The sequence below is a fragment of the Triturus cristatus genome, chromosome 9 (assembly GCF_964204655.1).
Source record: "Triturus cristatus chromosome 9, aTriCri1.1, whole genome shotgun sequence".
Taxonomy (NCBI): Eukaryota; Metazoa; Chordata; class Amphibia; order Caudata; family Salamandridae; genus Triturus; species Triturus cristatus.
In genome coordinates, this window is record NC_140592.1 from 329,271,997 (window position 1) to 329,298,638 (window position 26,642).

Below are 26,642 nucleotides of genomic sequence, written 5' to 3' on the forward strand. Positions count from 1 at the left end.
GCACTCAGCATGCTCTTGTATCTTTTTGCTACTAGTTCAAAAAACGTTGTGCCCCGACAGTTTAATTATGTTTTAGTTGGGTTAAAGCACAGTTTGACAGCCTGTCTGCATGTTCGAACAGCATGTAATTCGAAGGATGGACGTAATAAAGTGTACCTCAAGTCCTTTAATTTAGGGTAGATGCAACTAATATCATCTTTGCCAGCTGTGCACGAGCGCCACTGCTGCGGACAGTTTTTTCTTTCCCAAGGCGGCAAGTGAGGGGAAGCTGAAATTACCCTTAGGCGTAATTTAAAAAACGTTTCTTTCGTCTTTAGGTTCATTCCAATGTTAAGGTACGCTTGAGGTTACAGTGCTCCGTAATCGCTGAGTGTGATGCAGCCATGCGCTCTTTTGGTTAATGCCTCCTTGTTCTCAATGGAGGAAATGATTTGTGCTGATTTTTTCGTGACTTTTTTCAAAGACAAGAGATCAGTTGTGGTGCCCCACAGGTCTGACAGTCCCAAAGCTTGGAGTGAATCAAATAAACAATCTCTGGCTAAGGATTTTTGGTGTCGGAGCAACTCTTCCCATAGATTCGAGTTTAAAGAACCAACCTTGGCGCTGCGAATCTTGTGCCAGCTGGTAACATATGTGCTCTGTCTTTCCAGTGTTTGCTTTAAAAGGCCAAATTTTAACCGAATTTGCGCTGGCGAAACTTATCATGGCAGATTCATGATTGCCCTGTATGAATTAGCTATCACTATATCCAATAGTGCAGCATCCTTACCTTGAAGGGGTTCACTCCCATATGTGAGGGTCGGTTGTAGCTTTGCACGCAGAACCTTGAGCAAGGGATTAAGCGTTAAGTTGGGAAGTTTGACCTTTAAGGATTTTAATCACCAGATAAGTCATGGTTCCCTTCCCTCGCAAGGACTCCAACTGGGGTTTAAACGAGTTATTATGGTCCAAGATTCCTCCCAAGTATTTATAGGTAGTTACCGAATCCAGCCCTTGTCCATTTAGAAGCCAATTGATTTTCCTCTTTTTCGGTAGTTCACTGCCATGACTTTGGATGTTGTAAAAGTTTATTTGCAAACAGTTCCTTTCTGAAAAGGCGGGAGTTACATTCAGGAGATGTTGGAGGCCAATCGGAGTCCGGCTTATCAGTACCAGGTCATCCTCGTACAGCAGACTGGACAGGGGAATTTTCCCCAGTTTTGGTGCATGGCAGGGACAGTTGTCGAGTTCTCCTGGCAGATCTGCAAGAAAAAGGTTGAATAAAAGTGGAGCTAGAACGCAACCCTGTTTTAACCCTTTTGTTGTCGGAATGGGTTTGGAGAGGTGTGTTCCTGCTCCTAATTTGACCTTAATCCAGGTGTTTGTGTGCAGTGACATCAACTGGTCTAGGAGTCGTTTAGGTATTCCCCAGTTTTCCAGTTTCTGCCAAAGTTTGTTTCGATCGACGTGATCAAAAGCGGCAGTGTAGTCAATAAAACAAAGGAATAGGGAAGTTTTGGTCTCTTTTGCTGCATCCATCAGCCGGGTCAGTGCCATGATGTTTGTTGTGGTCCCTTGACCCCGTTTGATTGATTGGGATGATGGAATTTTCGGATGCCCATGATGTTAATTCCTCCAGTATGGTTCCTGCAAAAATACTTAGCCTCCACGTCTATAAGGGCAATAAGCCAGTAATGATTTGGGAGTTTCCTGTTGCCCTGTTTGAAAATTGGGCTTATTACTGATCCAAACCAGGACTTCGGTAGTATCAAGGTATCCTTTATATTTTTAAAAACCGGCGTTAATGCTACACTCCAAAATTCCGCGTCTGATTTTTATAGCATTGGTGGGATGCCATTTGGGCCGGGGGCACCTGTTGGTCTGCCCCTAGCTATTTGCCTCTTGATGTCCGCTGATGTGGAGGCAGAATATTCAGTCTTGGCATAGGGAGAAGAACTTAAGTCTGGCATTATTTTACTCATACAAGGGGGTAACATGGTTCCTCTTGGGCCCGATTCTTGGATAGTTGCCATTGTACGGCCGTTGCCTGTTATTTCCCTGTTGTTTTCTTTACTGGGCCCCTTTATCCCTACTTCTTCGAGGTTCTACCCATTGTCAGCAGCTGTGCTGTTAAAATGCTTGAAGAGGTATCTTGTTCATGCTTCCTCCGTTATATTAGAATTTAGGCCAAGATGGTCTAGATTCTTTATTCTTTTGATCATTTGCCAAAACCTTGAGCTGTTTTTCCGTTTAACTTCATGGAGGAGCTTGGTCCATAATTCGTAATTTTTTTCTTTTTTTCCCATTTCTTCCTTTTTAGTAGTTTTTAGCACTCGCTAAATCAGAGAGACATTTTGTAAGGGACTTTTCAAAGTGCTACTGCAGGCATAGAGCTACAGTGCACGAGGCGTGCACGCGCGCAAAGCAGGCCAGCCAGCAGCACTAGCGCGTCATCGCGATCACTTTCGCTTTGACAGTGATCGTCAACGCGATGACTTTCGTGGCCAAAGCTTGTTTTCCTTAACTTTGGGTATAATCGCGGCACCCGCGCTTTACTTTTAACGTTATGAGTAAAGCGCGGGTGCCGCGATTATACCAAAAGTAAAGAAATAGAAAAAACATCTATTTCTTTACTTTTGATATAACATTAAAAGTAAAGCGCGGATGCCGCGATTAGTAAAGCGAGGGTGCCGCGGCTGCCTGGCATCACCCCCTCCCCATCTACAAAAGCGCGGACATAGCAGCTTTAACTAGAATTTGTCCATCTTTTTTGCCTCCTCAGTAAGTCATCTGCGTTACTTCACCGTGGATGTGTGAGTCCTACTAACTTTCCATTCTCAAGGGAAGAGAATGATTGTTTGGATAGCCATTTTTGTATGTGGCCTACCTTAGTTTTCCGTGTTTTGTGCGTGATTGGGCAGGTGTTAACTAGTTCCCTAGGTTTGAAGCTGGATAGCCATTCCTTGAGTTTGCGGCTCCTAGATTGATCCATTGTGTGACTGTGGTCAAATGGCTGCCGATCTCGAGACATTTGCAACGTGGCTCCCTCTAGAAAGGCCATTGAAGGCAGCAGACAAGGTGACTACTCCCATCACAAATGCGGTGGGCATAAAATGTACAACTTTCTGCAAAGGTCCAGCATTAAAAATAGCAAGCCACTACCCCAGCTCTTTTGTGGGTGCCCACAGCTTTTCCGCGGGAAATAAGGGGAGTGAAATAATTGAGGTACAACCTGTACTGCATTGCACAAAAGAAAACATACATACCTCATTAAATTCCACATACAACACAACCCTAAATCAGCCTCCATGTTTCATTCCCAAAGGGATTCCTTTGCCTCCTCTTTTCTAATCTTCAGCCAGCCAGCATGTGCCCTTAATTACATCCTTCCCATCACGCCACTGATGTTGTTCATTGCTTCATCGTTTTAACCTAGGAAAAACCTGCCTTGTCCTTCGTGTCCATCACCCTAGGTCCTCCTTTGTCTCAGCTGTTATTACTTTCTCCCCACAATTACGACCAAGTGGCCCTTCTTATGAGTTAGCTGGGCTTTGGTGGGAAGGAACAGATGGGCCGAAATGTAAATTACTGGCCGACATCTCTGCACCAAAGTCCGCCCATAATGTTTTCCCACGAAATGGGGAATAACTGTTCAGACCATGAATTACCCGGCACTTTACTGGGCAGTTTTTCCTGATTTTGGTGAAAAGAGCAGACAATTTCCACTTACTCTTAGTAGTTTTTCAAGGCACGCTTGTGCCAGCTTGTGGAACGATTGCCGCCCCCTCCACACACTCAAGACAGCTGCAGGGGTCGGGCAGAGGCCGGGCAATGCTGCTGCCTGCAGCTCATGCTCTGGAGCATTTGTGACAGGCCCAGTGTCCCTTGGCCTGCAATTATCGGGTCCATGGACGTCATTTACGGGTCTCAACTGCGCCCCCTGGCTTGCCCTGTGCAACCCCTAGCACTGCCTTTAAGACCCCTGGCCTCAGAGGTGGCAAATTCAGTGCCAGAAAGACAGGGACAGATGGGAATCCACTCTCTTTATTTTCTGTCAATTGTTTTATTACACTTGTAGTGAATACATAAAATATATTATTCACTAATAGTGTAATAAAAATGGAGTCCAATAAGCTGGCAATGCCCTTCCATGGCAGCCGCGGTAAGTAAAAATGCTCTTAAATGTATGTTGTGTGTGTGCTTGTGGGTGAGAGAGTATGTGTGTGAATTTGTGTGTATATGTGAGAAAAAGTGGAGGTCAAAGGGTATGTGATGTCACTTCCACTACCCCGGCCTTTCGCTGAATTGACGCCCATGATTGGGTCCTGAGTTTTTGGACATGATCATTCTGGGCCCAGCCACACTTGGCATTGCGACTTGGGGTATTTCATCCTGAGGTACCGCTCTGGGTGAAATACCAGAACTCCTAATCAGGGCCTAAGTCTGTTACTGTTATGACCTCACTGCTACTGATGGCATATATGCTATTGCAGTCCTCACAATTTCTATAAAAAGCACCCTTAAGGTATTCCTGGTTATTCCCCAACAATCTTCATCTCATGACCCCTTGATCGAAGGCCACACCTCTACTGGAATGTGCTGACCTCCTATAATGTCTTTGCAACCAGTAAGTTATTTTAATGTCTGTTTCATATCATTACCCCTCCCTCCTGTAGTGTAACCCAATTCACAAATAAGCACTGGCAAAGCCAATAGGTCTCTCATTGGCTCTCTGCCTTTTGCTTTGAATATGCCTGTTTTGTTTTATCATGTGTTTTCAAAAACTTTATTGCTGGGGGAGCTGTCGGGCCCTCAACAATATATCAAAAAATAATTGGCTAAAAGCAAAGAGATTTTTGGCCTCAAATAGCAAATATTGTCACAGTAGTCCAAGACAGTGAATGGAGCTGCTTTGAACTGCGGTAGAAGAGCAGAATATGGTTGCTCACAGCGAAGTTAGTTAATGGCTGAAGTGAGCTGACCCCTTGCCCTGTGCTTCATGCTGTAGTGGTGTACAGAAATGTGAATGACACAACAGCAGACTAATGAATGAAGAGGACTTACATATATAATTTTATCAAAACACCACGGTCTTGGCTAACAGCAGACCTAAAAATGAGGAGGTGAATTCATCATAGATTTACAGCTATAATGTGCATAGATTTTTTCTTTTTTAACGATTGAGACTATCCTAATGAGTACGTCTCAGAAATCTTTGCAAATCTTTGCAAAATATAGATTCCAGACATTTAGGAGAGTGTTCGATTTACCAAGGGACGTGACAAAAAAAACGACTGAAGAATTATTTTACTGCCTCACAGATCTCATGTAACAATTACTATACATGGGGAAACAACTCTCCTATTAGTCAAAACGCCTGTGGGTGGTGTTCAGCCAGGGTTCAATATATGTCGGACTCCCCGCTGCTGCTTGTGGTGTTTGGTGCTGGTGTTAACCATCTGGACCCCCTGTGTCCCTCCTCCCCTGCTTGTGGTGTTTGGTGCTGGTTTTAATCATTCACTTCTCATTTTCCATATTCCACTATACTAATTCACCACTAATCCTTTATGGGTTTCAGAGTCGCGTGCTACTCGCCAATGAAGCGCCTCAAAACACCACCAAGGGTTAGCAAGCGCTATATAAATACAAACCTGTTTCCCTCTTCTATCCCGCAACCTACCCTTCTCTATCCAAATAACTGAATAACGTAACTACCATTCAAATTACTTCATACTTCACTATACTAATTTTTTCAACACTAATCCTTTATGGGTTCCAGAGTAGCCATTGGGGAAAATGTGCGGTTTAAAGGGTGGAATTGTGGTGGCGAGTGTGCTCATGTTTCTGAAGCCCACTGTCTCTTCAGTTAAGGAGTCATTGGGTGCATAAAAGATAAGCATTGATCTTTGTTGGAAAAGTATTGACTGCCATTAGATCGGCAACCAGGGAGCCTCTAAATTGGAGTGATTAGCAACTAATCCATCCCTAGTCATAACGACCACTATGATATTCCCAAGTATCAATGCAAGCACAGCACCGCCTAATAAATCTGGAGAGCAGCTTCAGAAATTTAGGTGGAAGGATAGAGCTAATGTAGGGAGGGCCGGCTTTAGGACGGTGCGACCCGTGCAGCCGCACCTGGCTCGGGAGAGGCGCTGTGTTCATGTTCAGAAATAACTTTCGGTTTTAAAAGCACCTGATGTTTACTTGCGTGCCTAGCATTTTTCAGGCAGCAATAAAAATGTCAAGTTAACCAGGTGATTAATGTTTCTGCTGGGGAGAGATGAGCGATTTGTCTAGTGGCAGCTTTGACTCGTCATAGTGTAGTAAAGAGGGTTAATATACCTGCTGCAAAGAACGTGTACAGGCAGATCGCATAACAGTAATTACTCCTTGTTGTTTTGTGTTACGTTTCATGTAGAATGATTTCCACACGTATAGTTGATTGCCTCTGTATAACGTGTTGAGTGATGTAAAGTGCTTTGGGACCTTATAAGTGTTTAGTTATCCAGCACAATATCCTTGGTGCAACAACATCAAGTGTTGCATGGCTAAACACTTATAAGGTCCCAAAGGCGAGACCTATTGGCTATGCCAATGCTTGTTTTGCTTCCCGTAGGGCAATTTGTAGGTCGTGATTTATTGGATCTTTTCGCATCTGTCTCAATGTTCGGTTTATAATCAGCTTTTGCGTTTTCATTTCTGGGGTGAATTGCAATTTGGTTGATGCTCCCTTTTGGTGGCTTACCCTGTTTGATGGTCCTTTCCATAGTTTCTCGCTAACAGCTAGGGTGACATTTCGCCATACTTCTACCGATTTTGTCGTAAGACTTGCCGCTTGAGCATAAAGAGTTTTTGCCTTAAGACATATGGAGCTGATGTTACTTGGCTTTCACCAAAGCCGCTTAAGATTTGCAGCCACTTCGATGTTAATGCCTATGAATGGTTCGATCTTGAGAGGTGAGTTAACTTTTATTGTTACTTCTTGAGGCAAGTGATCGCTATGTTTGCTGGTCCCTATCCTAAACACCGTTACTGTACCAAGCATATTTAAGGATGTAAATGTATAATCCAGATGGGAAGATTGCTTTTTTGAATGGAACGTTGCGACTGGTGGGTCGTCCTCCGGAAAGCGCCCGTTCAAGGCTCTTAGGTTAAGATGTTCTAGTTGCCGTAATAAGTAATTTGAGCAATTTGTGGGTTTCTTAATATTTGGGGAGCCCTGTCTTGGCACTTCCCATGCGGCGCTAAGTTCTTGGTCAAGGGCATCACCTGCTCCAGAGCTAATAAGATACATGTTGAAATCGCCTGCCAGGATAATATAGTCGGAATCCTCTTCATCCATTATCTTTTTCGTGGCTTCTATCAATTCCTTGGCAGCTTTCTGTTTCCGTTTGGGATGGATGTAAGCATTGATTACTATAACTTCTTGGCGTAGGCTGTTTAGCCAGAGTGTGATCTTTACCGCCTGAATGGCGCTTGGTTATTTGAGATTCTATTATTGTGATCTCACCTATTGTTGCTATGGAGGCTATAATCATTAAGCCCCCCGATCGGCGACCAAAATCAGAGCATTTATTTGCCGGGATGTAACAAGATGTTTATCCTTGGAGTTCAAAGGCCTTTTCCTCCCAGGTCTCTTGAAGCAGCAACAAATCAAATGATTTTAAGTATTGCAAGAACTACGGATCCTCACTTTTACTAGCTAAACTGTTGATATTCCAAATACATATGTTAATTTGTCTGGACTTGTCCATGGCATGATCAAAGTTACTCTCCCTTTGTCAATTTGTGTGGTCTGTTGTGTTGAATTTGCCTCCAGTTTTGTGAGGTGACTGGCAGGACGTGACGTGGGTCCCTTAGATCTTGTGAAGGGAAAAAAGTCTTTGTATATTGGAGAAGTACTCCTTGCTCCCTTTAATACTGAATTGGTGTTCTTCCGCGATGGTGTCCTGGTGGAGGGTAAGAAAGGTGTCGGATAGGGAAGTTGCTTTTCAATTTCAAGTTTTATCCCCCATTGCTTAAACGTAGTCTCTTCTTCCATGATTTTTTGGCTATCTCTGTTGAATTCCAGGTTACTTTAGTTGTTTCCGAACATTGTGGATTGTTGTTTGGCTGAAACTCTATTTGGAGAAGATCAGAGGAGCTGATGTTTTCTAGGCTTGCGATCGAATGTAAAAGCCGCAGTATATTTCCTCTGTTCAGCATGTCATCTCTGCCTCGAGACGTGTATTCTGGAGTAAAAAGAATAATGGTCGTGCTATCCCTATGTTGTGCTGCAGTTTGCTTTCTTCGGGATCCCTTGCTTCCAGAGTGACCGGACTGGGGAGAGTGGCTTAGGCTGCCACTTGTTGGACAGGTTTGTGGCGTTCTTCGCTCTATTTCTCTCCATAGATCCCTTGTGGTGATTGTTGTTCCCCCTGTTGACTGCTGTGATGACTCCGCATTGCTGATACGGGTGTTGTCGTGGATTTCTGTAATTTGAGTTTGTTCGGTTTTAATGGTCCTTGTTAAATTGGAGTTATGTGCAGTTTGAGTTGTTTTTGCTTGTGGGAGTCCCCGCTTGCTATCACTGAGTGGAGGTTTCTGAGATGTGCCTCTGAATGGTGTGGCCAAAGCCGCTGGTGAGATGGCGATGGATATCGGGGAGAGACCCTCAGGATCTTTGGACAGAAGCGAGAGTGGAAGTTGATTTACGTGTGCGAGTTTTGGACCGTGGGCGGTTGCAGTTGGGGACAAATGTGATTGCAGTTCTTTACAGGATCTTCCGTCAATTAGAAGCCTGTTTCTTCCTTTTTTTTTTTTTTCTTCCAACGAGTTTTACCAGAGGTCTGGGCATTGGTTGATCACAATCAACTGTAGTTGCAAGGGCTGTTGATAAGTGATCCGTGGATTCAGCTTCCGTGCTATCTGGTGATGGCACCCGCCAGGAGCAAGTTGCTCTTTACTGCCCGTTCAGCTTTTGGATGATCCGAGGGGCTTATTGATGATCCAGGCAGGTTAGTATTCATAGCAGGGATCTCTAAAACAGTTGTTTTTAGATCTGCTATTAGGTCCCCTATTATAGATGGCAAGGTTAGTAACTTGTCTACGATCTGTACACAGGAGCCTGATGATGGGTTGCTTGGACCACGTAAGCAGCTTCCTGACCTCTCTTTTTGAGGCCATTAAGTTCTGATATCTTCCAGTCAATTCCTGAGATGGAATCAGCCATTGTCTGTAGAACAGTTGTGAGAAAGTGGCTCTGTATATACTGTTACCAAATAGGTAGTGTGTACAGCGTCCACAGTCCCCAGAGGTTTGGCAGGGGTTAAAGTTAGATACAACCTTACTCTCTAAAGTGGTAGCTTGGTCGAGCAATAAGGCAGTATCTGAAGGACAGTGTAAAACATTTGTTGTACACACTCAGTCAGCAAATGGTCTCACACACTCAATAACTGAACTCTAGGCCAATGGTTTATATAAAAAATATATGGTTGTTTTATTTTAGAACCAACAATAGGTATCAAAATATACTTTCTCAGAATGAGATGCTTTAGTTAAATACTTTTGCAATTTGCAATTGACTTTTGTAGGGAATACTAATTTACTCACTTGTTTCCAAGAACTGTCCCAGGACTGAATCTAGGATCCAGTCCTGGAGTTAGAAAGGTAATCCTGAAAGTAATCTATTGCAAATAACTTAAAACTCACATTGAGCTCAATGTATTATTGTCTTTAAAATTGTGTTGCCTATTGCAACAACCTGTAACTTTTAGTTACTGTTGTGATTTTTAGGCAATATTTTGCTATTTTAAAAGTTGACACTTAAAAGAAATATCATAGAAAAACAGTCAATGGTTCCCTATGGGAGATAATTCAAGGTATGGGTAAAGTATGTTCTCGTTACTTTTGTAATCCAGGGCTGGGTTCCTAGGCTCAGTACTGGGACCTCAATCTAAAACAGGTAAGTAATTATGTTTTCACAGTTGGTACGATTTTTAAAGAACATTTGTAGTTTGCAAAAATCGACACTTAGAAGAAATTTCACAGAAAAACAGTCAATGATTTCCTATGGAAGAAAATTGGGTTAGTGGTAAGTACTATTGTGAGTACTTTTCAGGGTCAGTGCTGGGCACCAAGATCCAGCACTGGGATCTCTCCTAATAGCAGGTGAGTATTTCCGTTTTCGTTACTCGGTTGATTGTAGGTGAATATTTTAAGTTTTAGAAACTCCACACTTAGAAGAAATTTCAGAAGAAACCAGTCAACGTTACCCTATGGAAGAAAAGTGAGTTATCTGCTTTTGGGTAAGTACTCGACTGGCAGAGTTAAGGTTCTGGGCACAGACTCAGGGGTCTCCCAGGGTCAGGTTGGTACAGTTGTTACACCCTCAGCGGCACTGGGGCGGCCAGGTGTAGAGTGAGTTAGGCCCAATGTTATCCTATGGGAGGCAGGGGGGCCTTGGTTGGTGGCTGCTGACTAGCAGGCCACGTGGCTGTGGGAGCTGGGCTCCAGGTCACTTGCTCAGGGCAAATGGAGAAGTAGGTAGGAGTAGAAGTTGCACTGCCAGGGCCACTCGGCTGGCTGGGTGTAGGGTGCTTTTGAGCCTTCGGGCGCTCAATGGATTTCAATGGGAAAACTCAAGGACGAACAAAGGCTGCAAGCTCGGGGACGAAGATTCTTCGGGTGCCACCACCACTTCGAGAGGTAGTTGGAGGATAGGTAGGTACCCAGGAGTCGGGCACAGGGGTCCACAGGGCGCCGGGGTGCCTTTTGATGTCGGGAAATCTTACCCTCTGTTGATCGCGGTTGGGAGGGTCCCTGGTTCTGAGGCAGCAGGCGTCCTCCGGAGCGTCAAGGTGGGTCCTTGGGTGCCGGATTCAGGGTCACAGTCGCCGGGGGGACGTCCTCTGGGTCTTTGTCCACTCCGGCACAGGCCAGGCTTGGTGGGTGCAGAGTGTGCAGGGTTCGCGGTTCCGGGCTGATGCCAGGGGTTAGAAACTTGATTTGAGCAGAGCCACTGCTCATGGGAGTCCCAGATGCTCAGAGTCACAAGGTAGCCAGGTCCTCCGGGGTCTGTGAGATTGCTGGCCACAGGAGGGGCCGGGATTTAGCAGGAGCAGGTTCGAGGGTCGACAGGCCGGTAGGGCTAGGGCCAAAGCAGTTGGTGTCTTCCTCTTCTTAGCAGCTGCACGGCAGGTCTTCTTTCTTCTTGTTCTTCTTTGCTTTTTCGGATTCTGGAATCTGAGGAAGGAAAGTTCAGGGTGCCCCTAAATACTATATTTAGGGGCGTTACAGGTAGGTAAGGGGCAGGGACCAATGGGTCCCTGCCCTGGGGTGGGTACACCCCCTATCCTGCCACTCTCCTGTGGGAGGGGGGCAGTAGTCTAGTCCTGATTGGGCAGGGCTTCCCATCTTCAAGATGGTGGGAGTCCAGACATCTGAGGGGTGGGGTTGGCAGAGGCTGGCACATCCCCTGTCCTTACTTGGGGTTTCCGGCCAGTCTTCCCGCCAGAGTGGGGGGTCAGAACCGGTGGGGGCCAGTTTGCTGGGTACAGCAAGTGGCCTGGAGAAGCTCACAAAGGCGGCATGCCTTTGAAGCTTCCCCCTGCCCATCCTGGGGGAGGAGACCTAGCACCTCGCCCAGGATGTGCATTGTTGCAGGCCCAGGAGAGCGGGGGCTATCCACCCAGGGGTCCAGCAACATGTCTGCTGTGTGGCAGCCTAAGCAGCCTCCCAGACAAGACGTAGATTGTAGGTTAGGTTTCAGGGGGCATCTCTAAGATGCCCTCTGTAGTGCTTTGTACATTAAATCCCACACTGGCATCAGTGCGGGTTTAATGTGCTGAGAAGTTTGATACCAAACTTCTCAGTCTTCACTGTTGCCATTATGGTGCTGTGGAGTTTGTGTTTGACGAGCTCTCAGCACCATATACTCTTAAATGGCAGCACTGCACTTACAGTGCCCAGGAATGGACCTGGGTACTGTAGGGACACAGGGCTCATGCTCCTGTGCCCACACCACTGGAATAGGGCACCCAGCTAGAGGGGTGGCTGATGTATGCCAGGGCAGTGTAGGTTGTGGGCATGGCACACAGGGATGTGTGCCATGTCGACTCTTTGTTTTGTCTTGTACCCAGACACTCAGCCTGCAAGGGCAGTGTGTTAGGGTACAGGGCCTCTAAGGGTGGCACAATAAGTGCTGCAGCCCTTAGAGGCCTTCCCTGATCACAAGGCCCTGAGTACCTAGGGTACCAGTTACCAGGGGCAGACATGTGGCCAGGTTTTGCCAATTTGGGGTTTTAGGTTTCAGGGAAGGAACATAGGCCCTGGGCACCTGATTGGTAGGAGTCCAGGGCACACTCAGTCAAAGTACATTCAGCAATTCAGCAAAAAGTGGGGGCATACCATGCAAGAAAGATGGCACTTTCTCACAACAGTAAGCTGCAAGTCCATTGTATGAGATTGAAAATGTAAGGCTGCAGCTGAGTGTTGCAAGGTATTTAAGATTGCTGTCCATATCGATTCCGGGATTGGACTTACAGTATTATTGCTTTTCTCCAGTCTTGGGAGGTTGTTTGCTTCTATTGGTGAATGAGAGTGAACTGGTTTCAGGTTGTAGGATGCAACTAATTCTTCCCATTCCTGCGTGGCTATAAAGGTCATATCATTATTCGTAGAGTGAGAGTCATTGAAAAGTAACAGAGTGCGATGCACTGGGGGCGTATTTGCTATTGGGCTGTTATGTGTTGCTAATTGCTCCCAGGTGTCTGCTTGGGTTGTTTGGAATAGTTTTATTTTAATAGGAGAACTATTGTTTAATTGAGAGAATAAATCTTGTGTTTTTCCGTCCCGGCTGTCCTGTACCTTAGTTGTGGCTGATCGGTGTACTTAAGTTGTTTGAATTGAATTTGTTTGGATAGGCGAGCTATTATTTAATCGAGAAATGGATCTTGTGCTTTTCCATCACGGTTATCATGAACCTTAATTTTAACTGGTGGGTCTAAGTTTTCTATGTGAGGCATGCTGGTTTGACTTGGATTTGTCTTGACTCGACTGGCTGACAGAGTGTTTTACCAGCTCGGAGGATTTGCCCATCTTCGTCGAGCTCAACAAGCTGTTATTTGCGATGTTTTTTCCAGAGCAGAGGGCAATCCCGGTTCGAGCCCGCTCCTCTACCTGCCAAATTGATAGTCACTCACTCCTCTAATTCTGGTTGACGTTGGCGTTATGGTTGTTTCCCTAAGAGGAAGTTGACAATTAGCCCCTATGAACAGTGATGTCTCAACTGGATTGCTGTGGAGAGGACTGCAGTCAATTTTACTTGATAAGAGTGGTGTTTGCAGCCCTTTTATGTTCCCAGTCTTGGAGTAAATAGCTGTTCCAGGGTTCTTCAGGAAAGAATATTGTGTATTTATCTTTGGCTGGTGGGTGCATATTTTTTTTTTTTCCTCGCTGACATTCCTTCAATGTTTATGAGGTCGTTTAAGTCCTTTCACAATGTAAAAGGCGATGGTAACTGTGGTGATAGCTGCGATGTCTGTGGCTCCAATGGCAACTGAGCGGGCAGTTGGGAGGGCAGTGACTGTGTGCTGTCGCCAAAGCCAACTGGAATCGGGGTGTCGGTTGCCACCAGGCCGCAGGCTTTGTACACCGGTTGCCTCTCCGCAGATGGACTTATGGGAGTGCTCCGCCTCCGCCCAGGTGACGCGAGGATATTTACCATTGTTTTTACATTTTCACTTGTAGTTGCAGTTGCAGTTGTGCTTGAGATGGCATTGTTAGGTTCTTCCTTGTAGGCATTGTGGGTTTTGAGGCTTTTATCTCGGGATTTAGTTGATTGCAGCGTCATTATGGGTTTAAGTTTCCTTTTTCTTGACTTTAACTTAATTTTCAGTTCAAGTAAGGGCTGCCTGACTTTACCGGATCTCATTCCTCTTTTGTTGTTTTTTTTTATTTGATAATTTGCGTTTTGATACTTTGATGTATGATATTCGGATGATTCTTCTCTGCAAACCCCCCTAACAGGTCAATTGCAGGGTTATTTGCTTTACACCTGATTGGTCCCCGGGTCCAGTCCTTAGTCTTGAGCCTGATTCTGGCTGTCTGGCTAGACTCCTAACTGGGCCCTGAGTTGTGGGGGTAGACTTTCAATACTATTGCTTTTACCGCTGTATAGTCCTGGCTGCAGTGGCTGAAGCGTTAGGGGCAATAGTGCTGGCGGTGTTGGAGCCTCTGTGTTCTTCTGGAGTTCTTGGATACTTGTACCCTGCAGGGCCCCCACTGGGAACGGGTTACAGAGGCTACGGAAACTGTGTCCGGCTGCCCTTATTTTGTATTTGTATACGGCTCAGTGCGGCGTATAAGGCACAGGAGGAGGAGGTGGGGCAAGGCGAGGCAAGGTATGGTGAGGCAGTAAAGCAGTGAAACAATGCAGAAACGGGAGAGCAGGGCACACTGGGCGCTGCAGGCTGCACCCAACCTAGTTGGGACGCCTCCGCAGAGCACCTGAGCAGAGCACTTCGCGGTCGGCACTAATGCAACCGTGCTTCCTCGCCTTTTACCTCAGTCTTCAACACAGCTGCTTCTCCACTGTTTCGGCCGCTTCTGACGCGACCGCGTCCGGATCCGCGACCGAATCCGCATTGAGCGGGCTCCCGGTTCCACAGCTCCTTGGCTCTGGAAGCTAATGCTCCCGAGGTCAGCCGCCGGCCCCTCGTCGTCCACCACTCGCTCCCTCGGCACAAAGAACATAGTGCCAATATCGGCAACCGTTATCATAGCATACATCAGTACATAATCATAATAAAACACATGACACTGAATGTAAGTGGAGAAATATTGCTGCAGGTTTATTAGCATAATAAATATGCAAACACGGTGGGTTATCTTACGGGCGATCCCAGGGCAGGCCAGCCCCATGCCGCCTGCCCGTCTGATAAGCCTAGAGTCACCATGGCAACGCCAATTGGTGACCACCAAATGTTGGGAGGGTCCACCCCTCCCATCCGTGGACCTCCAGTCCACATGCTTCACCACGCCCCCCCGTGATGGGTGGGCGGAGCATACATGGCAGCCCCCGGTTGCTCAGACCCACAACCGCCTGTCGGTTAGCGGGGCGCCGTAGGTCTTCCAGTGGACACGCTAAAAGATCCCTGGGTATCCTGGCTTAGCACCACACGGTGCTGCTGCATGCTATACCCCTTGGTATGTGCAGACCCTGGATCGCCCTGTAACTCCTCCTGCAACACAAAAGTGAAAGTTGTTAGAAAAACCTTCCCCCCCCTTCTTGTCCCTCCTGATGCCGGGTAAGCGGATGGGCGGGCAAGGCAAACGAGCGGACAAGAGGGCGAGGAGGGGGCGGGGACCGAATATGTACCCCCCCCCTTGGCTCCTCCCCGCCGGAAGCAGCTACCTGACTGGGGTCTCCCTAGGTCAAGCCCAGGGACACGACCTCCCACCCCTGTGCCTTCCTGTGGCACTAAGGCGGCCGCCCTCAAGGGGGCGGGCCGCTGCGCAACCCCCACCCCGGGCAGCCTTACATAGTGCCAATATCGGCAACCGTTATCATAGCATACATCAGTACATAATCATAATAAAACACATGACACTGAATGTAAGTGGAGAAATATTGCTGCAGGTTTATTAGCATAATAAATATGCAAACACGGTGGGTTATCTTACGGGCGATCCCAGGGCAGGCCAGCCCCATGCCGCCTGCCCGTCTGATAAGCCTAGAGTCACCATGGCAACGCCAATTGGTGACCACCAAATGTTGGGAGGGTCCACCCCTCCCATCCGTGGACCTCCAGTCCACATGCTTCACCACGCCCCCCCGTGATGGGTGGGCGGAGCATACATGGCAGCCCCCGGTTGCTCAGACCCACAACCGCCTGTCGGTTAGCGGGGCGCCGTAGGTCTTCCAGTGGACACGCTAAAAGATCCCTGGGTATCCTGGCTTAGCACCACACGGTGCTGCTGCATGCTATACCCCTTGGTATGTGCAGACCCTGGATCGCCCTGTAACTCCTCCACAGCCTTGGGAGTGGCCACCGTCACTACCAGGGCCCCCCACCAAGGTAGACCTATTTCCTTACAACCTGCTGCAGCCAAAGCTTCCCCTAGGCCCAGTAGGACCAGTCTATTCGCAACCCGCAGCTGCCAAGGCTTCACCACGGTCAAGTAAAATTAAATTCATGCCTAGCGTGGAGAGGTGCACCCCATCACCCTCCAGACACCCTTGTGATTTGGCGTGTAAAAGGCCATGCCTGATGAAGCCAAAGCCTCTTAGCTCAGTGAACTTGCACATGGCGCTATTAACTTTTCTCCTTGACACCTCAATGGCTTCTCCTGAGCGGGCTCCTAGCCAAGGTAGCCTATTACTAACAGCCTGCTGCAGCCAAAGCTTCCCCTAGGTCCAGTAGGAAAAGAACCGTGCCTAAACTAGGGAGGTGCACCCCATCTCCCTCCCGGCACCCTGTGGACTTGGCGTGTATAAGACCATGCCTGATGAAGCCAAGACCTCTTTGCTCTGCGCAACTGCGCATGGCTCCTGGTAGGCCATCATACCTACAGCATACTGATACCGGGCATCTCCCAGGTCCAGTCAAAACAAGTCTACGCCCAACCGGGCCGGCGGCCAGCGTGCACCATCAGGACAGGTTCCCCCAACCTTTCTAAACTCCTCCGTGGATTTGACTGAAATGACCTTAAACCTAAATAGGCGATGGTCCAAAGTTGCCTGTGCATGGCTAAATAACAATCCCTTTGCCAAGACACTCCTGCCTGGCAGTTCCCAGACTGCCTTCCTTCCTCTTTCACTCCGTTGGAGTATGCCCATCGTATTCCATCAGTCACCACCAAATGTAAAGCCTTGCCCTCCCAAAGTTCTGCTAGTATACCAGGGAGAGACAGGTCAGAGTGACCACAGAGGAGAACAACGTGTAAAATGCTTCTCTATTTGAATACTGGACCTCAGCTGGAAGAAAGGCTGAGCAATCGAAACAGTGACCCAGAGTTCAGACACCGGTCCCTGTAGGGGGGGGGGGGGGGATTAGCTCACTGCGCCACCCGACCCGGTCCTATTACCACCCAAAAGACCACTTTCTAGAAGAAACCGATAATACCTCATACCGTGCTGCGTTGCAAATCCTAGACGAATAATGGAATTATTAAATGCTGGAACATTAATTTTCCCTCTGTCACTCAAGCATGTTACAAGTGGATTAGTAAAAACTTCCGCCTCTGAGTTTGACTCCTGCGCATGTGCAGGGGGCTTCCCCACCCTTGCTGAAGCCTGTCTCGAGACTAGGGAATCTATTAAAACATTTCCTTGAAATGCAAATCATAACTGCGTAAAATTGCCGTTTTTTGACAACAAATTGCCCTTTTGTGCCTTCTGCCACGAACTTCCTTGTTCAAGAGTGACAGCCTTATCAAAACCAGCGAGAAGATAAGAGATCTGCCTAGGATGTCGGTAAGTGTAAACTCGACCTAAGGCTCGGTCCCTGGTCTCCTGCGCCAAAGTCAGCAGCCTGATCCTCGGCGGACGAGCAACCCGACGCTCCACCCCCCAACTACCGAGCAATGCCCCACCCTCCGGGAGACAAGGCAACCAAGGGACGCCGAGGGAGCGCCCGCGCAATCCACAGCCATGCTGACCTGTCCTGGCCCGGCAACCTAGTTTAAAGATTACTTTAAAATGACTCCGCAGTGGAGGGAGCGGGAAGCGTTGCGATAAGAACGCGTACTCGGCCCGAAGGATAGGAGCGCTGGCGTGCGCACCGAGTAACTACATATTTCAGTCACAGCGATAGTGAATGTTATGCCCCAGGAATACAGGATGCGGACGCGACTCCGAGGCTCGATCCCTGGTTTCCTACCCAAGCCAGCAGCTTGTGCCTCGGACCACTGCGCAAACCGGCGCTCCAACCCCCCACTGCCATGCATGGCACCTCCACCCCGCGATGCCTGGCGACCACGAGAGGCCGGAGTAGGCGCCGCCCCGCAATGCACCGTGAGGTCTGGAGGCGCAGGGAGAAGTGAGTGGTGCTACCTGCAGAAGGGGTCCTCAGAGATTGGGCCCGTGTACTTTATATTTTATACACTAAGAGCTAGTGTAAAGTAAATTAAAACCTATGTCTGCCCAAAAGTGACCGTCTGTCCCCTGAACAGAGCCGTTCCATGCTAGGTGAACCCAGTTTAAACTGAAGCTGTTCTCGTACTGTTGAAGGCGCGGTATGTACGTTTGTAATCACGCAACACATACAGCACCACCTCGTAGCACGCGTGCTTGTGTAATTTATGACTTGTCCAGGGTGTAAGTCTGACTTCCACCTGTAAACACTCTTTTTACATCGCCCTACAGTACACGGCGCTGCTCACAGGCCACTCCCTGGATCAGCTGCTGGACAGGTTGCGGCCACATTCCAACACACGGAGTGAAAACACACAAACACGGAATTGACAGGAGGCCACTTTTCCGTTTCTTTCTCCTTGTCTGCAGAAAATTGCTCGTGATCCCGTGCAGCATTTTCTTCGATTCGTATCTCTGGGGTTTACATCTCTGCCTTCAAATTATCTCATGCTCGCTGCCAGCCTGCCATCTTTCTTTTGGTGGGTTTTGTAACGCACTCCGCGCCCCCATACCCCCTTGACGCTGAAGGTTCCTTTCGAGATTTGAACTCTTTCCTGTCTCCCCTTCTGTTCGACCCGGTAGTGTATTCACAGACCGGCAGTGCTGGTTGTTTTGCTTTGCGCGGTGCCCAGCAGGATTCCTGCCAGGCCAGCTTGCCTGGAATTTGCAGCTTTTGCCCCTGATGCCCTTACGCCACATCCTTTTCTACTCGCGGGCCCGACCAAGCAGCTTTCTTGCGCACTGCAGAAAGCCTGCTAGAAGGGTCCCTTCTTTTGGTGCGGTGCAGTAGAAAGGGGGGGGGGGCCGCGGCCCTCGTAGCCCCCCCAGCACACAACCTCCGGCCCATGCTGGCCGAAACCCTGCTACCGGCTCTGCCGTATTGAACAGAAACGAAAGGGGAGCAGCGGGGCAACAAGGGGAGGGGCCTTAACCCCAGAGGAGGGGGAGGGTTGCTGAACCAAGAAACTCCGGCCCGATGCGAGCTACCTCTCGCCCCCAGATTGCCGACCGCTGCCCTGACCAGGGGAGAGGTGCCGCTCCCTCTGCACCCCAGGAGCTGCCCCCCACCCAAGGGAGCCCGCAGCCAAGGCAATGGCCGGGCTTTGCCGCCTTACATAGGGGTAAGGGGGGGCGGTCAAATCAGTCACCGGAGGACAGCTCCTGGCGTGGTACTGCAAGGTATAAATTGCAAGTAACAAAGGATGCCTCTTTTGCAAAAAAGTAAGCAGCTAACCTATTTACATCATACGCACTCTGAAATCTGTTTGGCACTCGTTCTGTGCAGCAGGCATATTAACCCTCTGCACGGACATACCGAAGTCGAAACCACAACTATACAGAGACGCAGCATCCGGTGCTTCAACTAGCATGATAAGCTTCCAAACCCGGTCTCATCGCCCTAAATCCGGCCCAGCCGGGGCCTCCCACAAGCAATCCAATAGCTCTACGCTCCACCAAGGCTCTCGGAGGAGTCCGAAGGACCCAGGCTCACCGTCAGAAAATTACTAAACACCGACAGTGTTTCCGACCCGGCAAATGGCGCGACGCTGAACCATGGGTCAGCCTGTGTACGGCCAACCCACTCCACCATGTTTGTGGCAAACACATGGCAGCTCGAGGCCTCCTACGCCCCTGAACTAGCTGCCTCGGCCTCAGGGACGCCGTGAAAGAAATCGGACATTTGGAGCCAGAAGCAACCTCACAGTTGTCGGGTACTGAGACCTGGTCCGGGCTTTCCCAGTAACGCTACAACCCCGGTAATGCATAAATATATAGCGCGACTCGACCCGAAGGTATTGCAACGCTATACACGAGCACCTTATCTACATTCGGCAGGAGATTAAGTGATTTGCCCAAATCACAGGCTGTGGACGCGACCACGAGGCTCGAACCCAAGGTCTGCAGTCTCGCACCCGGACCACATCCCGTCCCCAGGGACCCCAGGCCCAATGAGAGCCCCTCCCAGGGCAAATAACCAAGGCTAAGGGAAGCCGCCGACTGGGACACGTCTAACCGCCGGCTTTCAACGTACACATTTATATATCGCCCACCTCAAGCAGACTCACCGCGACAGGCGGACGTTCTGGGCCGCTGACGATCGTACCAGGCGAGCGATCGATCGAAGTGTGACTCTATCTCTCCAAGAGAACACCACCGACGCGGAACCAGTAGCCAAGGCAAACGAGCGGACAAGAGGGCGAGGAGGGGGCGGGGACCGAATATGTACCCCCCCCCTTGGCTCCTCCCCGCCGGAAGCAGCTACCTGACTGGGGTCTCCCTAGGTCAAGCCCAGGGACACGACCTCCCACCCCTGTGCCTTCCTGTGGCACTAAGGCGGCCGCCCTCAAGGGGGCGGGCCGCTGCGCAACCCCCACCCCGGGCAGCCTTACAAAGTACGGAGCTCCGCCTCCCCTCCAACAACCTTAAGCGCATGCGTGGGTTTCCAATTCACGAAACACACAGCACTGGAGTAGGCGTCAGGGCAACACCCATACGGCTCTGTGCCGAACATCAGAATGGGGACAGTGCCGGGTTCATCGGCTTCGGAGCCGGGAACGTTTGAGGTGGTACGACTGGCACTGGTCATGATCCCTTTGCGGATCCATGGGGACCAAATGGCGCCAGTGGCGGAGCTGCCTGCATGGATCCAGTGGGGCCCCTCCTGAACCCATGGGGCCCAAAGGCATGCCAGCAGGAACGGGTCGCTCAAGTATGAGGCACATGGCCTCATAAAACTCCTTAAGTTGAGGAGGGGTAGCTCTGGCTCCCGGAAACTCAGGGAGGCGTGGATCCTGCTCAGGTGCTTGCTCAACTGCGAAGTCAATCCTCAAATGGCAACGCTCTCTTGTCTCATTGGCAAACGTGAAGTCAAAACCCTCTAGACTTCTTACTATTCTTCTTGCTGTGGGAATCACCCGCATGACGACTTTCAGTGCAACGAAGATCTTGGGTTCCGTGACTGATCTTGGGCCCATCCTCTTGTCTGGGATCGAGACCATCGCAACGTCAAGCTGTCAGGATGATGGACCACTTTCGCAAGGCCTTCAGAGTCATTAAGCGACAGTCGACTCAGGTCTTCACAATGTGGTCACGCTCGAAACACCGAAGGCAAATAAGGTTAAGGTCCATCACCGACATCGCTTGGTGACAGGTGCCACAGGGCCTGAAGCGAGCCCTCCAAGATGACATTACTGCCACACCAGGAGAAGATTTTCTCAAAAGACTTTGACAAAAGTTGAAAAAAGGCTGGTCAAAAAGTGACGAGAAGGTAGTTTTCTCCAGGCTGACTGGTGCGGAAAGAAAAGAACTGACATCAGCCCGCTGGGATGGCATCTATATAGCCACATTGCACATTTCTTAGGGCGCGGACGACCCATGCCGGGCCGAATGGGGCAACCTACTGGCAAGCATGGGTACTGCTCAGGAAAAATTTCTGAATCCAGTGTGATTCCTGGGGAAAATTGTAAGATTTAGAATCTGCAGTTATAAGTCTCCAACAGATATATTTTTCTTAAATGTTGGTTTCAGTTCCTGTATTTTCTGAGAACAGAAACAAAGGGAATCTAACATGCCGTTGAAGTGTGAGACATAAGAATGCAGCACCCGAGGGACATCCACTTATTGGTGGAAAAGAGAAACTGCTAAAATGATGAGGATGAACAGTTTAAAACACTAATTGAATAAGAAACAAGCAAATGAGATTGACAAGAACGTCGACAGCTGGTGATGCAGCAAACGCAGGGTAAACAGTTAAATTTATGTATTTACTTACCTTACTCCTGGCTGTCGTATGTCTGACTCCACTATCCCCAAACCCTGCCCCGCCCTGCCTCGCAGCACTCCCTCTACGAGCCGTCACTGCCTGAACATAGGGGGACAATCTGTGGGCCACTTGTAAATATTTTTGCATCTACATTCAAAAGGGGGACTGGGAGGTAAGATGCACAGCATTTGAGGTATTTGCCCGCCTTGGGAATCACAGTGATAGCAGCTAAGCACATGGACTCCGGCAGTTTGTCAGTCACACTACAAACGTGTTGAATAGTCGCACTAAGACGGGGGCCAGCGGTATGCTAAAGGCATTATAGAATTCAGCTCTATAGAAGTCTGGGCCAGGTGCCCTGCTGGGCTGTAGTCGTTGAATGACTGCTAAGACCTCTGTTGTTTTATCTTTGTAAAATGCGGTGAACGTTTCTGGCGCAGCCAGGGCGTCTGGTACACGTATGCCCTCGCGTCCGACTCAGACAGGGTGTCCGCCGCATAGAGGGCAGCATAAAAGGTCTCTGGCAATTTCCCCATCCTGGCATCCTGAGGAACCATCTGCCCCCCGCAGTTCGAGGATTCTCCGGTCAACCGCTTGCGCTCGGAGACAGTGTGCCAGCATACGTCCCGCCTTGTTACCACCAGCATAATACGTCTGTCTGATTCTGAGCAAGGCATACTCCGCTCTCCCCATGTCCAATGCCCGTAGTTGGTTCTGCACTACCATCAGCTGACAGCGAACTACCACCGGATCATGTGTGGGCGACCTCCAAATCCTTGACCTGTGCTTCCAGCTGGAGCCGCTTGGTCCGTCTGTCTCTATTATAGCTGGTGGCAATGGCAAAAAAGTGGCCTCTGAGCACAACTTGTAATGTCTCCTACAGGGTGGAAACAGAAACGTCAGATGTGCCGTTAGACTGCAGAAAGGCGGTTACGGCCATCAAGGTGTCCGCTAGGATGTGGTCATAAGTGAGGAGTTTCGCGTTAAGCTGCCAAACTTGAGGGGTCGGTGGGTGTCCACCCGAGTCATACCGTAAGACAATGGGGGAGTGATCAGAGAGCGTCTCTGCACCAATGTCCACTGAAACCGTGCCGGTCATGCGCGAAGAGGTGAAAAAGTAGTCAAATCGTGCGTATGTTTGGTGAGCAGCTGAGAAGGTGTAATCAGTGAGTGTCAGGTGCATGTGTCTCCATATATATGTCAGCCCTGCCTCTCCCAACCACTGTCTGGTGCCCAGCATAAGGCCCTCGACCTGACCCACCCGCAAGGTACATCTGTTCTCTCTTGGTGACCATCGACATGTTGAATTCTCAGCCTACCCCTATGTCTTTGTCTGGTGAGGTTAGCAGCTGGCCAAGGGAATCCCAAAGGAATGCCTCTTGGTGATCACTGGGCGCATATACTGTGGCCAAGGTGTACCTGACTTCCTGTATCGTAACATGCAATACTAAGAGTACTGCCCGGGATCTACGTGAAAACTCGCTCCAGCTGCACGGGGAAATGTTTGGTAAGCAAAATCGCCACCCCAACCTTGTTGACTGCGACCAAAGAAAGGTACTGCGGTCAAACCAGCGGGAGCGCAGCCGTCGCCGGTAACTTTGCATCAAATGGGTTTCCTGCAGCAGGCATGTATCACACCTAGAATCCTTGAGGAATGAGAGGAGAGCTAAATGCTTAGCTGGTGCGTTAAGGCCTCGGACGTTGAGGCTAAGTATAGATATTATCATATAAACCTAGATAACGGTACGATATGCCACTCATTTGCAGTAGGTTTGTGCTGGGCCAGCTAGTGGGTGCTTGCAGTGGTATCTGAAACAAGAGGGAAAAGAAAGGATAGACAGGGTATGGAGAGATCTTAAAAATAAAGGGGAAACATTGAACCAAAAATGTACCCCGCCTGGGGACAACAGTAAGCAAAGAACGAGGGTCCATGTCGTAGGCGAGCGTACTTGAACGCAATACCTTCATGGTGGAGCTCCGTGGTCGAAAAGCCCTGAGACATCGAGGTTGCACGCGTGTCAGGCATTCTCGAGGATGCGAACCACGCAAACCTCCTTCTGCCACACAAATTGAAGGTGGAAGGGGTGACCCCATTTATATATAATGTTCTGATCCTGGAGGAAATCGGTTAGTGGCCGGAGGGCCCTCCATTGCCTCAGTGTAAGTGGAGAGAGGTCCTGGTAGAGCCACAGCCTATGACCCTTGAAGTCAATGATTTTCATATCATGTGCAGCCGTCATATTGACTTACTTCTGGCGGTAATAATGTAGACAGGTAAGTATGTCTTGGGGCTGGCTCGGCGCACTAGCAGGGATTCCGGAGTGATGCGTTTGATTCAGAATGATTTCCTGTTCTTCAGTGAGGGGGCCACTTGTTTCAAGAGGCGAACGACTAAGTCTTCAAGAGTGCCTGGAATTGCCTGCAAAGGGCCACCCTTAATACATATGTTGGAGCGATGGGATCTATTCTCAAAGTCCCAAGAGGCTGCCAGTCCCGGAGCAGGCCCTGGCCGCAACCCTGCAGTTGGAGTGCACCAGGCCGTAGTCGCTTACCACCGTACCCTGTAACCCCCAGGGTGTACACGGCTATCCACTCACCCACATGGGGGTGGGTGGGTACCATCCACCGCGGTTGGGGTACTGCTCTTCAGGAGAGCCCAGGGGAGCCCCTCCGCTGCACAACTCCTCCCCACTGGGCTCCGTCGACCGTTTTAACCACACAGCTTCGGGTTGCGCCGCAGTCACCTGGAGCAGAGAATCGGCAATCCCTCGGTTGCTGCATACGCTTCCATGAGGCGGTGCTGTCATCCTGCAAGTGAGAAGGGGTAGATGTGACTTCAAAAGTCCCCCTTTGCAGCCTTTGTGGTACAAATTCAAGGGAATCCGGCGGATTCTTCTTTCAAAGTGCTAATCCTGGAAGTACTGGAAAGCCAGCTTCAGGAGACTACAGAATGTTGCATTTAAATTCTGAAAATCTGTCGGCAGACCCTGATTCATCTGAGGGCTGTTTCTACCTGCACAGAGTGAATCTGGGACTTGGAACACCTTTATTGTACAAGAACAACCTTGTCAGGATAAACCAACTGCCTCCAGTAAAGCAGGATGTATAGTTTTGTAACTAAAGGTGGTACAGATGTGTGTCAGCTCACCGTGAGTACTTCCTGGATAGCCAGTAAGGGGATCACTAGATGAGTATCAAACTGCACACTTGTACACAACTGTGCAGCAGTGTAACAGTGCAAGCAAAGCAGCACAATGTTATTAAACACATCCCCTAACAAATGTCTAGGCACATTGGCTTTCCTAATTCTTTTTCTTCAGTTGTCCGATTTCACAATAAATCAAATACAAACTACAGTGCCTCTAACATATGATGCCAATCATATTACCATGTCCCCATTCAATGACATTCTATGCTAAAACAGAAACTCTTGAGGTGAAAGTCAAAATTCAACTGCATGATTTGTCTTGTTTTCAGAGAAACTGATACTATAGCAACATAAGGAGGATGTGTCATTGCGTGCTTTGCAGGCTCAGTGATAGTAAGCTACTGAGAAATTGCATGAACATTTGGCTTGACTACACAATGCTCACACTAGCTTCAAACATCCATAAGAGAATTACTGAGGAATTAAAATACTTTAAAAAAAATCTTCTCCGGGTGAATAGATTTCCAGGAACATAGAAAAGGAGGATAACAAATGTAGTGATGCAATGAGAATTTTAGGGATTAACAAGCCCTCATCATAAGAAAGGAAATTGCACAGTGATCCTCCCCCAACTACAGGGGCTTTTATTAGTATGTGGAGGATTTCATGCTGCAATAAATGTAGTTACCAAAAATGCATAAAAAAATGAATGAGAGACTATTTTTCCTGAAAATTAGGTTTAATTTGCCCATTTGGAAAAACATCCAAACATTCCAATCTTATTTTTCCGTAGGCAGGCTACAGCAAGGTAGTGACATTTTGGGTTGATTGTGTGAATGACACTAGACTTACATATTTCGTTAATTAAACAATACGTTGTCAAAAAAATCACTAGCAATGAGAACATGCTTGTACACAAGGAATTTTCTACTATTACAATTACATGTTGCTTACTGAGGCATCATGCTGTAAGCACTCTTATTGTATGTAGAGAGAATAGTCACTAACCTGGTGCAGCTCAGAGAGCTGCTGATGCCTGATCAGTCCTTCCTTGGTTGGGAATTGTCTCTTGCACAAGAGGCATGCCAGCTTAATCCAGTCTGTCAACTTGTCCTCATTGCTTTCCTCCTTTTTAGGTGCTGGAGGGGGTGGAGGAGGTGGAGGTGGTTGGGGTTTTCGTGGTGGTGGTGGTGGCGGCTCTTCCTCCTCCTCCTCTTCATTATCACTGTCTCCTCCATACTCTCCAAGAAGGCTAATCAGTGGATTCACAATCGGCTGAAACAGAAAATATTAATATAGCAATAACGCTGGGACACTGTAAGCATCTTAAAAATATGGACTTTGTTACAAACCATGTCTTAAGATGTGTAGTTAGAAGACTCCTGCCAACTGATCGCAACAAGTAAAACACAGACACCACCACTCTTATTTGCAAAGTGTTGTAACAGTCAAAAAGGAAAAGTTACTTTCTTGTTACACCTGATGTCTCTCAAGGGTAACTACAATCAGTCAGTCAGATGAGCTGTTATAAATGACTTCCATGTCTTTATGGCCAAGTGTCCTAACTTCTTAGGTTTGTCAAAGGAGCTGTTTCAGCATACCTTCTTACACCAATATCCAAGCGTACCCACTTA

General features: G+C 48.5%; 1 protein-coding gene across 5 annotated transcripts in view; it reads right to left on the reverse strand.

Moving 5' to 3' along the window:
* Positions 1–26,642, reverse strand: part of LOC146797866 (RNA-binding protein 6-like) — a 1,129,330-nt gene that overhangs the window by 65,941 nt on the left and 1,036,747 nt on the right. For all 5 annotated transcript variants that reach the window (XM_085625068.1, XM_085625070.1, XM_085625069.1 and 2 more), the window contains one exon: positions 26,017–26,283. In XM_085625068.1, the coding sequence (XP_085481194.1) occupies positions 26,017–26,283 (267 nt within the window). The remainder of the gene's footprint in view (positions 1–26,016; positions 26,284–26,642) is intronic.